The sequence below is a fragment of the Dermochelys coriacea genome, chromosome 15, assembly GCF_009764565.3.
Source record: "Dermochelys coriacea isolate rDerCor1 chromosome 15, rDerCor1.pri.v4, whole genome shotgun sequence".
Taxonomy (NCBI): domain Eukaryota; kingdom Metazoa; phylum Chordata; order Testudines; family Dermochelyidae; genus Dermochelys; species Dermochelys coriacea.
In genome coordinates this window covers 19,118,015-19,134,822 of record NC_050082.1, presented here as the reverse complement: position 1 = coordinate 19,134,822, position 16,808 = coordinate 19,118,015, and the positions used below count along the sequence as shown (strand labels likewise).

The window sequence follows — 16,808 nt, the reverse complement described above, 5'->3', positions numbered from 1 at the left end:
AATCTATTTCCCTAAATTGAGTATCCTCACACCTTCTCAACTGTCTAGAGGGGCCATCTTGATTATCACTACAGAAGTTTTTTTCTCCTGCGGCTAATAGCTCATGTTAACTAATTAGCCTCTTACAGTTTGTATGGCAACTTCCACCTTGTGTGTGTGTGTGTGTGTGTGTTCTTACTATATGTTCCATTCTATGCATCCGATGAAGTGGGCTGTAGCCCACGGAAGTTTATGCTTTAATAAATGTGTTAGTCCCTAAGGTGCCACAAGTCCTCCTGTTCTTTTTACTGACTGCTAGTACTTTGCTCTTGGCAGGGGAAAGACATTTTTGTCCAGGGGTTTGCCTGTTTTTTTTAAATGTTAATTCGGACTGGCAGAACTAATGCATATAAAAATTAACACCGATGTGTATAATCCCAATCGGGACGTTTACCTGCAGGGAGAGGGTTGACTCCGGGAGCTGGGGCTTTAAGGGCAATAATCAGCGGGAGCCCCATGGGGAAATCACGAGTGTTTGCAGCACTGCAGCTGGGATGGGGGCTGCTGCCACCTGGCCCTGGCTCCGGGGGTGCAGGGGCAGTGGGAGGGGGCTGCTGCCGGCACGGGGGTTACCCGGGGGCACGCGGCGGGGGCGGGGACTCGGCTCCGCCGGGCTGCGCCTCCCGCGGCTGCCGCCAGGGGCCGGGCCGGGGCCTGGCGGCTCCGTCCGCACACGTGGGGCGGCCCCGCCATGGCGCAGCCCGAGCCGAGCGCGGCCGCCGCGTTGGCCTCCAGCCTGGAGTCGGTGCTGGGGAGCCGGGGCCGCGCCAACCGCGTCTTCGAGATCCTGGAGCTGCTGCAGGCGAGCGGGGCCGCGGGGCGGGGCGGGGCGGGGCGAGCTGGGGCAGGGGCCTGGGGGTCAGTAGCAGCGGAGGGACAGGGAGGGGACCTGGGGGCGGCTGCGGTGGGGGCTGGGTCTGTGGCAAGGGAGAGTCGGGGACTAGGAGTCAGGGACGGGGCGGTTGGGGGGTGGCAGTAGGGGGCCGGGGGCGGGACTGGGCGGTTGGGGGGTGGCAGTAGGGGGCCGGGGGCGGGACTGGGCGGTTGGGGGGTGGCAGTAGGGGGCCGGGGGCGGGACTGGGCGGTTGGGGGGGTGGCAGTAGGGGGCCGGGGGCGGGACTGGGCGGTTGGGGGGGTGGCAGTAGGGGGCCGGGGGCGGGACTGGGCGGTTGGGGGGGTGGCAGTAGGGGGCCGGGGGCGGGAATGGGCGGTTGGGGGGGTGGCAGTAGGGGGCCGGGGCTGGGACTAGGAGTCTGGGGCGGTTGCAGGGTGGCAGTAGGGGGCCAGGGGGGACTAGGAGTCAGGCCATTGGGGGGTGGTAGTAGGAGGTTGGGGGGTGGGACTAGGACTCGGGGGCGGTTGGGGGGTGGCAGTAGGAGGCTGGGGGGGGACTAGGAGTCGGGCCATTGGGGGGTGGTGGTAGGGGGTTGGGGGTGGGACTAGGACTCGGGCGGTTGGGGGGTGATAGTAGGCGGTTGGGGGGTGGGACTAGGACTCAGGGGCGGTTGGGGGGTGGCAGTAGGGGGCTGGGGGGGACTAGGAGGCAAGTGCGGTTGGGGGGGGACTGGGAGTCAGAGGCAGTCGGGAGGGCAATGAGGGTGATGTCAGAGGCATGCAGGGGGGCTTTGCAGCCTGCCACGCCAGGGGGTTCCTGTGGACAAGCTTGGTCAGCCCCGATGGGAAGGTTTCCTGCTGTCTTCATCTCCCCACCTGTGCCCCTGCGGACCAGCTCTCTCACCTTGCTGCTCTCCCCCAGGTGGAGGAGGAGGACGTCGTCCTTTGCGCCATCAGAACCTGCAGCCGGCTGTTCGGGGCGCTGCTGGAGCGGGGGGAGCTGTTCGTAGGCCAGCTGCCGGAGGAAGAGACCTCTCTCACAGGTAAGCGAGCGGCTGCCTGGCTGGTCTCTGTGGCTCTTGGAATATCCTGGCCCACGTGCTTGTGTGGCCCCAGTTCCCAGCATTATCCTGTAGCCGCCTTGATAAATTTCCACTTTCATCAGAGCAGGTTAAATCTCCTAACACCCCTGAGGGTGAGAGGAGCAGGTAAAGCCTGGTCTGCATACAGATCTTGTACCAGTTTAACTAGGGAATGTCTGTACTACACAGCATATTCTGTCTTAGCCCTTTAGTGTAGATGCAGTTTATGGCGCAGGAAACCCCCGCCTCCCCCCCACAGCACTAGGTGCATCAACAAAGGTTTGGTTGGCAGAACTGTACTGGTCAGGAATGTGGTTTTTTCACACCCCTGACTTAACATACCTATACCACTATAACTGTCAAGTGTAGACCAAGCCTTAGAAACGAAAGTCGTTAAACCAGTGCAACTCCCTAGTGTGGACGTGGTTCTACCACACTGATATCGGCACTAGCATAACTGCATTCATTATAGGACTGCACTGATTTAACAAGATCTATTTCTAAATTGGTATAGTGAAATCAGTCCCAGATATCGCTAAAGAATAAGTCCTAAATCTTAGTCACCACTTGGAAAGGATGAGCTTGTAGCAAAAGCACCTGACTTGGAGCCAGGAGATCTGGATTCTGTTCCCTGGTTTGGCACGGATTTTCCTGTGCGACCTTGGGCAAGCCACTTCACCTATCTGCACGGCAGCTTGCTAATTAAAATGGAAATAAGGCCTTCTTATCCCACAGGGTAGATTGAGGCTTAACATTAATGCACTTTGAGATCCTCAGATAGAAGATGCCAGAGATTCATGTATTACAAATGGATAAATTGAGGCCTAAAGGGGTTGTAACTTGCTTAAGCTCATTGATTGAGTTAGTTCCTGAACAAAGGATGGAACACGCCTCGTAATGCTGTAACCCTTAGACTGCTCCCCTCCCTGAGCAGGACTATCAGGAACCACATTAACTTCTCTAATTTGCTCCATTTCAGTCATGCTTACTGGCATTCAGAAGCCTCTCACTTTGTATTTTGCCTTTCAGATAACTACAGTGCAGAAGACAAGTACAAAATATGGATGAGGCATCGTTATAACAGTTGTGTCAACTGTTTGGTGGAGCTGATGGGCCATGAGTCTTTCCAGGTCAAGGTAAGTTTTGTTAGTTTAATAATATGCTGCCTTGTGCCAGGTGTCCCTTCCAGAGCTTGCAAAATAGGCAGGAATAACACTTAGATGGGATGCTTTTGAGGTGAACACGGGGGAAGATATTTGCTTCAATAGCTTACTTCCCCAGGGACGTGCTGCCCACCACTTCCTGCAGCGCCCATTCGCTGGGAACTGCGAACCGCAGCCACTGGGAGCTGCAGGGCCTGTGCCTGCAGATGGTCAACATCAGCAGAATGTCTTGCGACCTACAATCAGATTAGCCTGATGGGCCGCAGGTGGCCCACCACTGTCATAAAGACTTTTTGCCTTCCTCCCTCAAATAGCACTTCCAGTGCTGTCATATAAAGTTGGGATTCCGTTGTTGTCCTATCATCATATTCATCCTGACTAGAGTGAGCATCCCTAAGGTTTATTGTGGGTTTTTTTTAATCTTTCTTTTGTCTCCTTTAAAGGAATTATCACTCACTACCCTCATGAAGTTTGTTGAGTTGGAAGGGAAAAATCCTTTGGTCAAAGCAGAATGGAAGGGGAGTTCCTGTTTTCCTCGTGAGCTTTTAAAAGTGAGTAGCTGGACTTAAAAGTTGTTGTTGCTGTCAACTATTCTGTGTCATGCACAAAACCTAGACATTGGGGACATATGTTCATGCTCAGAGGCCATAGAAAACTAGGCACTGACTTTCTGATTTTTCGGAGATAAGAGGTCTGGGATAGCTCATGGCTAACAAAAGTATCTCTGCTAGTGTTTGTAAGTAATAAATATTGACATGCTGCTTTTTTTCCAAAACCGTTTGCTAGTTAGTTGTGAAGAACTTAATCCCTTGTGAAGAAAACTCTTCACTACTGATTTCACGTTTCCAAGAATACCTGGAGTATGATGACATTCGCTACTTTGCGATGAAGGCTGTTGCTGAAAATATTGGACAAGTCATGCAGAAGACAAAAGAGGTGATTTGAATATTCTAGTTGAAGTGGGTCTGGGTACCCCTCGGTTTGGAAGATGCAACTTGTAGGCAAAGTGAGTGTCTGGGGTTCTCCGGCCATACTGTATATCGTTTAACTCAGTGGTTTGAGCATTGGCCTGCTAAACCCAGGGTTGTGAGTTCAGTCCTTGAGGGGGCCATTTAGGGATCTGGGGCAAAAACTGGGGATTGGTTCTGCTTTGAACAGGGGGTTGGACTAGATGACCTCCTGAGGTCCCTTCCAACCCTGAGATTCTATGATACCTGGAATGCCCTTCATGATCCCAGTGTTGGTGTCTGAGACCTAGAGAGAGACGTGTGCTCCTTTGCATGCCATGAGCTCTTTCCTGTTTTCTTTGTATGCCAGGTTTATGGAACACTGTCCTCAATTTTAACTAGGCATAGGCCAAAAGGAATGTTTTTTTGGATTCTTTTGCAAAACCTTCTTGATTGGGTACTGTGTTCTGATTTATCCAAACCTGAGCAATCTGAAAGGCTCAGATAAAAGGCTTTGATTTTTGCTTCATTCTCTGGTGGGTAAACACAGTCAGTTTGATATTTCTATCAGCAGCAGCCAAGTTTTTGTTTTGTAAAACAAGGGTTAGTTCAGATTCAAGTTTTATATTAGAAAAATTTACCAGCAAAATTTAAGACTGGGAGAGTTTGTAAGAACGATTCTAATGTTGATTTGTCTCTGATTCTAACATCCAGAGCTTTGTTTTAATTTTTTTCTAGTTAAATGCTATCATTGCATGTAAAATGGACTAATGTGTAAGTCACTGATCCTTTGTGCAACTCTTACTTATGCATGTGCTTTTCCCCCCTCTCCAGGTTCCGCTTCCAATTTACCAGCAGAATGTCTTTTCCCTCATTTCATCAATGAGCATGCCAAGCAAAGAGAATGAGGTGGTCCATTTCATGGTAAAGCAAGGTAGTGGACTTTGTAGTATTGCTATTAACTTCTTGTGATGGCATATGAATAGAGGGGGAAAGCATGCTTTAGCAAGTTCTAACAAGCAAACGCTCTTATGTGATTAGAATACACCAAATGTAACAAAATCCAACTTCTGCAATGTAGAACTTTAAAACCAAGTTATTCTACACATTCATGACTATGTATTTAAAATAGAAAACATTCTACAGTCCTTTTTTAAAACTGCTTTTGAGGATCTACTCTCTTCTGCTGCCCTGGATCACTTTTTATGGAGGCATCTCCAGCTGCTAATTGAGAGACATGCTCTTGAGGAAAGACAAACCATGGTGGTGCAGGAGCTGTAATGAGAGAGTGTTTATAAAGCTTTGAAACATCCAAACCTGCTTCAAATCGGGCAAAATATGCCTGGTTGGTTATGGTCACTTTAATTGGCATTTATTCCTCCTTTCCATCCATCACTCTTTAACCAAGATGGCCTTGGCAAGCCTAGCGTCTCATTAGCTCAGAAGTTTAAAGAAGTTTATTCTTTCTATATTTTTGATCAAACTGCAATGACAGGAGAAAATCGTACTTTGTGTAACTCCTCTGTGCTTAAATCTGCATGAGAACAATTTGATTAATGCTATCTGAAGTGAAAAGCTTTTCAAATGTCCACAGCTCCATGTAGATTCAGCCTGAAATAAAAGTGAGCTCAGTTGTGCTTGGCTCACTGTAATAATTTCGGTGTAGCTATCTGGAAAGGTGTCGTTTTTTTGGTCATTTCAAGTTAATTATTTGTCTTGCTTTTTTCCCCCCTTAAACAGCTAATCAGGAAGAATGGAAGGTATCAAAACTAAAGGTAACACTTCATTTGATAATTGGCAGAGTTGGACTTTTTCTTCATCAGTATGTTTAGCTCAGTGTTTGCATTTTTGTTTTCAGGAGCATAAGCGAGCCTTTGAAAGGATGTGGCTTGGCTTTCTTAAACACAAGGTGAGCGTGAGCTGGCCTTTATTGCTTTAATCTAGCCTCATCTAACTCTTGCTGCTATTCCAGTCCTGGAATTTTCTGCAAATCGTCCATGCAACTTAACACTTGGCAATGTGAACAGATGCCCTGGGGGACTGGATAAGAGCAGACACATTCACTTTTGCTTGTGATTTGGGTTTAGATGCTGAATTAAGGCCACCTCTGTTGCATTGCTCCACCCACCCACTCATAAACCTGAAATGTTTTTCATTAAAATATCAGCCCCATGTCATATAGAGTTCATCTCCCTGTTTGATACCTACACCCTTAAAAGAACGGAAGCCAGCTCTCCTATCCTGCTGTGGGCCTTGACCTGGCAAGTCACTCTATGAGAACAGAGCCCTGCACAGAGTGTCATTGATTTCACAGGGGGTCTCTGCAGGCACAGGATCGGGACCTTTGTCTCTGAACTACGCTATATCTGTCCAGCCCTTTCCAGTTTTCTTTCTGTGTCAGCCCTTCTAGCCTTTAATTAAGTGTTTCTCTTCTCTTCTCTGAATTCTTCTCTGGACAAGTGTTTAATGTGATGTTTCCATCTTCACAGCTACCCACCAGCCTTTACAAAAAGGTTCTTGTAATTTTGCACGACTCTATCCTGCCTCACCTGAATGAACCCACCCTTATGATAGACTTCCTGACAGTCGCCTATGACATAGGTGGGTAAAGAAATAAGCTTCTGTGAATCTTGGGGGATGACAAAGGACCCATGGGGCTGCTGCATCTTCCTTTACAGTATGGTATGGGTGGGCTGAGAAAGCCACATGCCCTCAGCCTTTTCAGGGGATGATTTAAAGAGATTCATCTGGCTGATTCAGTAGGGATGTGTTGCTTTTGGATGGAAAGGAAACAACCTTGAGGAAAGCAGGGAAAATAGGTAAAACTTCAGGATCTTTGAGGGTGAGGTAAAGAGAAATAAATCAAATTGGTTGCCAGTACCTGTTGGGTTCTGAGACGTAACTTTTTATTCTGGTTTTTTGTACGCAAGAATATTCTGCTCAGAGCTTTAGATCGAGGCATGTACCAGAAAGATCTCTTAAAGCATAGAGTTCAATCAGTGCTGTTGTGAAACAAGATAAGCTTCCACCTTGGCTCTGTTTAAATAAAAGATGCACCTGCGGAACTATTAATTCCACTTTAAATATAAGATAACTTTCCTGCGGAACTGTTAATTCCAAGGCAATCTCTCTGTCTCCAGACATTGCCCTCGTCCGGGGGATTAGGCCAGTGTTATGGTGCCTCTTTCAGCTGCTCTCTCTTTGTGGATGTATCCTTTTAACTAGAGCTAAAATCAGTCAGTAGCAAAAAGCTCTTTAAGTGATTTGAGTCTCTGGAAGCCTTTAGTTGAATTCATATCCCTTGAATTTTACAGCCAGTCATTACTCTGGTGGGTTTCACATAGGTTAATTGCTTCAGTTTTGAGGGCTCTGAATTTTGTGTCCTTTCAGGATCTGTTTCTGTTAATGTTTGCTACAGAGACCAGTGATGACTTGTTGGCTTTGCTAGATCTTACTATCCCACTTTGCTCTTTTATAGGTGGAGCAATCAGTCTTCTAGCCTTAAACGGGCTATTTGTTCTGATTCATCAGCATAACCTGTAAGTAAAAAGAACATCATCTTGTTTAAAAGGGAAAGTGTTTTGTTTGAGTGAAGTTTTGCAGTTCCTTCTTTATATATAAAAGGGACTGACATGGATTCCCCAGTTCCCTGTGCTCTAAAAACCCCCTCATTAAAAAGCAAAGAACTGCAGGGTTCTGCACTAGGGTTCAGCCCATTGGGGGTTGGGCTCTTTTAATAATCTGGCCCTTACTTTAAATGCCTAAATGGAAACGGATCCCTCTAAACATGTGAGTGCAGAGCCCTTGAAAATCTAGCCCCACTTGTGCAAAATGCTGCAGTTCTCATAAGGGCGCTGCAGGATTTGGGGCTGTTACTAGAGAATATTGCAATATGTTTTAATAAGGCGTGGGTCACACCCTTGGAGCTGGTTGTAGCTAGCATCAGTGAGATCTGGGACACATTTTACAGCGGATAGTGTACGGATTTGAGCTGAAAAGCTCCCAGTTGTGACTTGATCACTGAGAGGGGGAGAAAAGGAGGCTAGATGCTTGTGTGTGTTGTAGGATGGGGTGAATTTGCTCTGCACTTGTTTTGCTGTGTGTTCTCTATGGTTGTAAATCACCCCTGAATAGGCATCAGCCCTTCTGCCAACCTCTCCCCACCCCCACCATCTGCTGCTCCATGAATGAGTTCACTTTGCTTTTTGAAGTGTCCTTTGTTCCACGATTTCTCTCTCTCTCTCTTCACATCTGAGCCTTGGTGACTTTGGCCATCTCAGTCCACTTCCCTGGTCCCTGTTGCCTTGCCAGCAGTTTGGACAAGGGGTGAATGGGCATGAAGATCTAATTGCCCCTCCAGGAAAAGGTGAAGTCATGTTAGCAGTGAGTGGGACCTTACATTGCCTCTGTCAGTGATCCTGAGCCATTGTCATCAAGGGGAGCTTTGCTGTTGACATCAGTGGGGGTCGCTCAAGCCAGTGAGAACTCCAGGCGCCAAAGCTGTCCGGGCAGCACTTACCAAAAGCACACAACTCATCTTACAATTTTTTTTGGTGGCTGGGGAGAGGAGCCTCCATCTGGCAGCTCGGTTGAAAGAGGCCAAATGAGGGTGCCCTAGAGAAAGGGACAGGGTCTGAGTTTAGGTCATAAGAGGGATAATGTGCCTCTGAGTCACTTACAAATCAAGTATTTGCATGTCTGTTTGTTTTTTCTAACAGGGAGTACCCTGACTTTTACAAAAAGCTGTACAGCCTCTTAGACCCCTCCGTATACCACGTGAAGTACCGAGCCCGGTTTTTCCATTTAGCTGATTTATTTTTGTCTTCATCGTAAGTACCTTTTTTGATATTATATCATCAGTTATTTCCCGTCCCCCTGCGTTTCTGCCCAACCAGAGACTGCCCTTGAACAATCCTCTATGCATGCTGACTAAATGTATTTTGCTGTGTCTATAGGATCAGATTCTTGTTAGCCTCATGTAGGAAACTGAGCTTGAGAACGTGACTGTCTTGTTCCCTTATTTTGCACATGCAGAATTTTTGAAGATCTGTCATGTGCCTGAATAGAGGAAAAAAGGTAAAAGTGCAGTTGTGTATCTAAATGTCATCGGCAGTCCCTTATGAGCTCATGCTGCTCTGCAGGTCAGTTAGCTGCTGTTTTAAACAGTAACTGGAAATGGTGAGCAAACACCATTCCTGATGTGGCTTTAGTAGCAAGTATGCAATTCAGGAGTAACATACAGAGCACATGCAAGGTTTTACAGGCCTTAGGCTGTAAAGCCATTGAGAAGTTACTGGCCTTTCGTACAAAGGGGTTCAACAGCCTGTCTTAACAGTGTCAGTTCAGTGCATGGAAAGAAGAAGTTGGACAAACAACCTGCTTTGAGGCTATATTTCTATTCCTATGCTGCAGCGATGACATAAACCAAGCGTAACAGAGTTTGTGATTTACTACTAGAAAATCTGTGTGAATTTGTGTGTGTGTTAGGCCACAAGACTGAGTAGCTGTAACTCATCATCCTTAATCCGAACTCTCCTGTCCCAGAGGAAGTGTCTAGATTGGCTGATGGGTGCTGTAAAATGGAATTGGTTAGTAAAAACAAGGAAAACACTCATACACTTATCTGGCATTGCAGACAGGTTTGGTCTTCATTGGCAGTTGGAACACTCGCCTTAGTCCTAAAGATATATCATAAATGTATCACCATGACCTGTGTACCAATTACACACACACACACACACACACCTTCATTTAAAGAACATTATTGAGGTTACAAAGTCAAGTGCTCACAATTTAGCAAATGCCTGTACAAATTACCACATACAAAACTACGAGTCAATCTCTGCTGGAAATGTCCATAAAGAGATGTCGGAGATACAGATCAAAAGATTGCGGGGGCGGGGGAGAGAAGAGGGTACACACAAGAGTTGATCAGAGATTAGTGAAATTTGAGATTCTAGGCATGGATCAGAAATGGCTGTGGATGGCAGTGAGGTGCACAATTCATTGACTTTCATTGGGATTTGTGTGCCAGGCTCCAATTAAAAGAAGCTAAAAGAAAAAGTTAAATTTTTTTCTTGTAGCATCTTTACATTGGACAGTCCAAGGTGGTCATATCAGCATGAAAGACGTGCTGTCAGCGACTGCCTGTGTTTTCTGGATCAGATTTTTAGGAGCTACCTGCTGCAGAGTTGCTTGTTAGAGCGCTAGCTAAGGCTTTGACACTTGCATATCTTCTTGGTCTCTCTTGTTTCCAATAGGCACTTGCCAGCATACCTGGTGGCAGCATTCATAAAGCGCCTCTCTAGGTTGGCCCTCACTGCTCCTCCCCAGGCTTTGCTCATGGTCATTCCCTTCATCTGCAATCTTTTCCGGAGGCACCCAGCTTGCAAGGTTCTTGTGCACAGACCCGGCGGGCCTGAAGGTAATAGGGGGAACGGAGAGGAGGCTTGCAGTGCTCTACGAAGCATTCACAAAGGGGCCAATCCACCAGTTGGGGAAGGTGAAATCCCATTTCCGGGTCCCTTCCTTGGGTTTTATTAACAAAGATTCAGAGTAATCTCACTGTCCCTTGTTTGTCTCCAGGATTTCACAGTCCTCATGGCCCATCTACCAAAGCTTCCCAGTCCCCTCCAGCCAGCTGTTGCTCCTTGCTGGTGTCTTCCTCTCAGTCATTCCCATCCAGCAGAGGCACAGAGCTCCTGCTAGGTCCTTCCCTGGTGCTAGGACTCCCTATCTGCTCTTCGCCTCAGAGGCAGGAAGCCCTATTTGAGAATGTCTGCAGGGTTCATGGCTAGAGGCAGGCATGTGGTCCTGCTAGGACAGCTCCCAGTTTGAGTAGGCTCTGGGACTGACACATCCACACCCCCCCCCCAATGGCACTGTGGTGCCGGAATGTGTATTTCAAAAAAAACAAAACAATAAATCTAGAAACCAAAGGGTTGTGGAGGAGGGCATGGTAAGTAAATCCCTTGTGCTGAGATCTAGCTGCTAAACCTGCCATTCTTTAGGTTTCCATCTAAATAAATGCTTTCAGAGGACATCTGTGTGGATGGATATGTGGATGCACGACTGATGCTTTTTGGTGCCCATGTTGAGGTGCTTCAAAGGGCCTGATTTTTAGAGGTGGCTGCTTGGCACTTTCTGGACATTGGGTTTCAAATTGGTCACACAAAATCACTAGTCACTTGAAAATGTTCACGTCTGTAGGTGTGTTAATCTCTTTCTTGGATGCCCTGGGGCAGACTTTATTGTGCTCAATATAAAGAATGAAAATTTATTTTGGATATGAATAAATATGCTCAGTCTTTTCTTAGTTCCCAGTGTTTCTCCCACCAGGTTGTCTTAACAGCCTCCTTTATTGCCTTTTCCGTGAACTGGTTGAGGATGGTTTTGAACAACATGAGTGACAAACTGGGGTTGTGAGAGACTCCTGTCTTCACTTCAAACCATTCTGGCATCTTGCCTCCAGTTCTCACAGTCACCTCCTGGACTTGTTACAGTTCAGCAGAGTTAGCCACGGTTTGGAGTGCAAGCAGCTCGGAGGTCTGCCAGGTCACATCAGTGCAGGCTTATTCTTCAACCGCAGGCGTGTCAGTTATGGTTTCTTATCCCAGTCTAGCTGTGCCTGTTGCTCTCTATTTCTGCCGTGTGTCCCTGGTGGTGTGTGTATCCCCATACAGGGAAGTTATTAGTTGTGCATTATAGATGTTCCGATTAATCTGTCTTTCTTTCTCTGAGATCTGTCAGAAGATCCATACATTATGGATGAGGAAGAGCCGTCCGAAAGCAGAGCTTTGGAGAGCTCACTGTGGGAGCTACAGGTAAGTCCTCCAATAACCTGACTGGTGCAGGACACAGAGCCCCCTCCTGTCCCCCTTCTTTGCTTACTTCCCACCCTCACACCCCCTTCGCTGCATGACTTTACAGTGGGAGGTGTTACTTAAAGGAACATGGCTGGAAATGAGATGACTTCCTGGCCAGTGTCCTGCTTGCATTACGATAGGAACTAAGGGGCAAGAGGCAAATTATTTCACGTGCACAAAAGCTGGGCTGCATTTCTGTGGAGGAAATGGCCCCGAAGTGCAAGTCTGTCTGGCCACACAGCCGGAAGCACGCAGTTAGCTGCGGAAAAGGTACGGAGAGCATCAAATATCCTGCACTGAATAAGTAAGACATTAGGGCCAGGGATAAAAATGATCCCTCTAAACCAGGGATGGGCAAACTTTTTGGTCTGAGGGATACATCGGGGTGCAAAACTGTATGGAGGGCCAGGTAGGGAAGGCTCTGCCTCCCCAAACAGCTTGGGCCCTCACCCCCTCCCACTTCCCACCCGCTGACTGCCCCCCCTCAGAGCCATTGACCCATCCAACCCCACCTGCTCCTTGTCCCCTGACCACCCCCAACCAGGACCCCCACCCCCATCTAACCCCCGCCCCATTCCCCATCCCCTGTGTCCCCCAGAACCTCTGCCCTATCCAACCCCCCCATCCCGACCACCCCCCCGTCCCGAATCTCTGCCCCATCCAGCTGTCCCCTGACTGCCCCCCAGAACTCCCTGCCCCTTATCCAACTCACCGGCCCTCTTACCATGCTACTCAGAGCAGCACGTCTGGGAGCTGCGCCGCCCAGCCAGAGCTACACACGCTAACACTCTGCCCTGCAGGAGCGCGCAGCCCCGCCACCCAGAGCACTGCCTGCATGGTGGCATGGCTGCGGGGGAGGGGTCGGGGGCTAGCCTCCCCGGCCAGGAGGTCAGGGGCCGGGCAGGATGGTCCCGCGGGCCATAGTTTGCCCACCTCTGCATTAAACCCTTGTGGAGTTTAGTTGGGACGAATCCAGTTGGGCTCTGTGGAACTGAAAATCTGGAGAAGGTTATTCCCTTCCCCCTTTTCTTTGAATTCTCCCGTCCGAGTCTAGCAGGAGTAGAATGCATTAAATTCTGCGTAGTGGCTCTAAAACAGTACAGTGAGGTTTCGATTTCCCGTTTCAATTCTGTGGGGCTTTTGTCTAAGGGAGTAAGCCTGCAGGAGGCTATGTTTGTGGGAGCTGGACATCGGTTGTGATGGACACAGGCAGTGCCCTGTAGTTCCCTCCAGTCAGTCCCTACGCAGGGTCCCTACGCTAACCAGTGTCCCTACGCAGGGTCTCCCTGAATTAAGGGGCTGCTGACCACATGACAGGAGGCTGGATTTCTAGATGCTCTGCATCGATGCTGAAGGTAGGAAGAGCAGCAGACCCATCACAGTTATTCCAGCAATAAGGCCCCGATCTTCCAGGGTATTTCGGTGCCTAACTCCCATAGGTATTAGGCACCTAAATACCTTGAGAATGTGGGCCTTAGTCAGACTAAGCTGGTGCTGTAACTGCTTAGCAGAGGTTCAGATGCCAGCAGTGGGGGGTGGGGATGCCTGATGGACTCGTCTCGCCAGCTCCTGATTATAGAAGTACCGTTCTTCTTGGTGTTTCAGACCCTTCAGAACCACTATCACCCTGATGTGTCCCAAGCAGCTGCCGTTGTAAACCACTCGCTCTCTGAACTGGAGGATGACATATCGGAGCTCCTGGAGCTATCTGCCTATGAGGTAGAGTTGTTTGCTCTGTGTGTGTTTGAACACTAATAATGGATGGGGGCTCGGGTTAGATCAGGTCCTGCAGGGGCTAGCCATGAGCTGCACCACCTGCTGTCCAGGTTGAATGGGTAGCCAACCTCTGGGAGGAGCTACGCTCTGTTCCACCTGCCAGGTGGGAGGGATGTAGGAGTGGGAGGCAGTGACAGCAGCAGGGCCTGATTACACCAGCCAACTTGTTGCTAGTTTAATACTCATTTGCCAGCTCTAGTTTGTCCCGGAGAAATCCCAGCTACCAAAATATTTCCCCCTCCCACCTTCTCATATTGGAGCCTGCTGCAGCCACCATGAGGCAGAGGAGCTGCCCAGAGCTCTGAGCACCACATTGGCCCCTTTTTAGGGCTTCAGTGCCTGGGCTTTGTAGTGGGGGTGAATTTTGCCTTCCATGCATTGCTTGGTGCTGCCTTCACCTTGTTCCTTGTGTGGTGGGTTAAAGGGTGCAGCTCCTTTAAACCTCCGTCTGCTTCTGTGCTGCCTCCTTTAAAAAACTATTTCTTTTTCTCCCCATTGTCACATAACCAAAAAGACCTCAAGAATCCCTGGCTTTCCCCTTTTCTGCTCTGGGTGTGGGGATCAATGTCTGGCCTTGCGTGACTGGAATTTGTGTTGCCAAAAAAATTCCCCTTTTGCTACAGAGTTCTAATGAAACCCCAAACGTTTGTTTAAATAGCTTTTCGATAGAGAGCTAAAGAAAAAAGCCACCGGCGTGCCCCTGGAGTTTGAACAAGTGAGAGGATTGTTTGGCAAGGAAAACGATGTCTTTGCGGAGCATTTTGCATTGGAATGATGCCTTTCGGTAATACACGTTTCTTTACGGCTGACTCTGATGGTGGAAGACTCACCCAGCTGATTCATGAGTATTTCCATTGAGGTTTGGCTGTGAAATCCAAGTTGATGGTTGGACTAGTTGAGATGCTCCTGTGACCTTTGTCAGCATCCACAAATAGACTCTACCTTCTCCTCCTCATAGCAGATTCCTTGTTTCTCACTGGCCTCCCTTTTGTATTTTATCTTCACCTCCTGCCTGGGATTAGAAAGAAACTGTCTCTATGGGCAGTTATTCCATAATTGTTCACTGCTAGGTTCTTGCACCTTCCTATGAAGTGTCTGATGTGGGTTATTGTCATTGACTGGAGACAGGGCTGGATGGACCTGATCAACTCTGGCAGTACACTCCTCACGTTGGCATCTGGGTGTGTGGAGGTGAGGGGAGTGGGGCCTTCTCAGCTCATTAGGCCGGGGTCCTGCCCAGGTTTCACTCCAGAGCTGGCTCCACTCTTGTGGTGGAGGAGTTGGTTCTGTTGCAGGTGATCTCAGTGTATGGCTTGTAAACTGGTGTCAGGTGAATGACGCTACAGCCATTATTGTTGACATATATTTGACAAACTTTAGCTAATAAACTAGTTTAATTGGAGAAGTATTATAAACTTGTACAGGAACTGGGTTTTGGCTTCTATGTGCAGAGGCTGAAAGAACAGACTCAATTTCCAAAAGCAGCTGTTCACACATGACACCAACTAACTCCCTCTACTGCGGTGGCCATGGGACCAAATTCTTGCATACACGTCAGTCACTTGGTACAAAGTTGCCTTAGCAGAACATTACCACAGACTAAATCTCTCCTGCTTTGAACATGAGCGTACTCTTGGGGATTTCTGTGGCTAAATGCCTGGTCAAATTGCAGTGGGAGGCCATGCTGATCCTGGGTGTTATCTCCCGAGTGCTGAGAGTTGGCTAAACATAGTTCCACTTACAACTTGGAGGAAGAGGAACGGAGCAAGTGGAAGCCTGAATGCCAGTCAGGATTTAAACAGTTCCACTGTTCGATGCAGCGAGGGGAATAGTTTGGTAAAGTCCCAGGCTTGGATTTCCAGCAGTGATGCAGAAATTTCCTTTGCTGTTGACTTGTGATTGAGTCTTGAAGATATTGAGTGCGCAGCCGTAGATCCAGCTATGCTCCTTGAAATCAATGGGATCAAATGGTCTTTAACAAGTTGCTCTTGTCCAGTTAATTTTTAGCTTTGTCTTGCAACAATTTGAACAGAAAATGTTTCTCCATCTCCTGCAAGAAGCAGGTAAAAGGTGGGAGAGACCTAATTTTGGCAAGGGGTGGGAGGACAGAGGTAGAGATCCCAGGGTCCTGCATAAGTTGGGGCAAAATACATCCTATGATAGTGTCTTCTAGCTGTCCAGCTTTACATTTTCTCCAAGCTGTTAAGTGTGGAACAAGTAGCGAATTATCAAGGGCCGTATACAAGGAATTGAATAGATAATTTCTCTCGGTGGCTATGGGACATATGATCCTGCTTCCCAGAGTGCAGTGCTGAACCCATCTCCTGGGGTTGTTTGCTCTCCAGCACCTCTGCTGTTTTCACTTCAGATAAACTTCCAAAGGATTTGGCTGGGATATTCAAGGGATCTTTAGGGAATTATATGCTGAACTCGAGTTGAATTTCAGTAGGAGCTGGGCACCTGACTTCCTTAGGAAGCCCCCTGCCTTCGTTATTGGCTTCTCACGTGCAAAGGCAGGAGTGTGATCTCAACCGGTCTCCTCGCCCTCTGCTCCCTGTCTTCTGATATCAGTGGAAGGGTGATGCAGTGGTTGTGACGTTAGTCAGTGACTTAGGAGTCCTGGGTTCAAGCTCCCCACTGTGCCTCTCTTTCATATCTGTAAAGGGGGTGATAGCACTGCCCTACCTCGCAGGGATGTTGTGAGGATCAGTACGTTAACGATTGTGAGGTGCCCAGACACAACAGTCATGGGAGCCATGTAAGGACCTAAGATGTTCTTGAATAAACTGTCGGATTTTTAACCTGACGTGTCCTTGATATGTTTTGCCTGAAATGTGTGACCTTTACTACCCTGACTCAGTGTTATTGACCACTGTTAAAATGAGACCTGGCTGCAGAGCCTGATCCCTTGTGTCTTGCCCCCAGTTTCCTTCACCCGGACTTTGCCTTCACTGATGTGCACATGAAGATGAGCGTGTTGCAGTCGTTTAAATTTCACTGCAGAGCTAATACTGGGCTTCTCCTGTTAGATCTTGTGATCGATTAGAGAGGGTCCCTTGTTTCAAATGATGACTAGAAGAATAAGAGTTGTCATATGCACAA

At 48.2% G+C, this 16,808-nt stretch overlaps 1 protein-coding gene across 1 annotated transcript; it reads left to right on the top strand.

Moving 5' to 3' along the window:
- Nucleotides 1–682: 682 nt before the first annotated feature.
- NOC4L (nucleolar complex associated 4 homolog) lies at nt 683–16,507 on the top strand. The gene is made up of 15 exons (XM_038373784.2): nt 683–841; nt 1,796–1,916; nt 2,985–3,091; nt 3,562–3,669; nt 3,905–4,054; nt 4,900–4,999; nt 5,806–5,840; nt 5,924–5,974; nt 6,555–6,666; nt 7,544–7,604; nt 8,784–8,894; nt 10,326–10,489; nt 11,806–11,888; nt 13,536–13,649; nt 14,365–16,507. The coding sequence occupies exons 1-15, from the start codon at nt 731–733 to the stop codon at nt 14,479–14,481; spliced, it is 1,545 nt and encodes a 514-aa protein (XP_038229712.1). The 5' UTR covers nt 683–730; the 3' UTR covers nt 14,482–16,507.
- The last annotated feature ends 301 nt before the right edge of the window (nt 16,508–16,808 follow it).

Bases quoted from the DNA above. Each gene is read 5' to 3' on its own strand.
- NOC4L (XM_038373784.2), top strand. From the start codon at position 731: ATGGCGCAGCCCGAGCCGAGCGCGGCCGCCGCGTTGGCCTCCAGCCTG. The intron at 3,092-3,561 runs GTAAGTTTTGTT...TCTCCTTTAAAG, and splicing joins ATGAGTCTTTCCAGGTCAAG to GAATTATCACTCACTACCCT. The intron at 11,889-13,535 runs GTAAGTCCTCCA...TTGGTGTTTCAG, and splicing joins GCTCACTGTGGGAGCTACAG to ACCCTTCAGAACCACTATCA.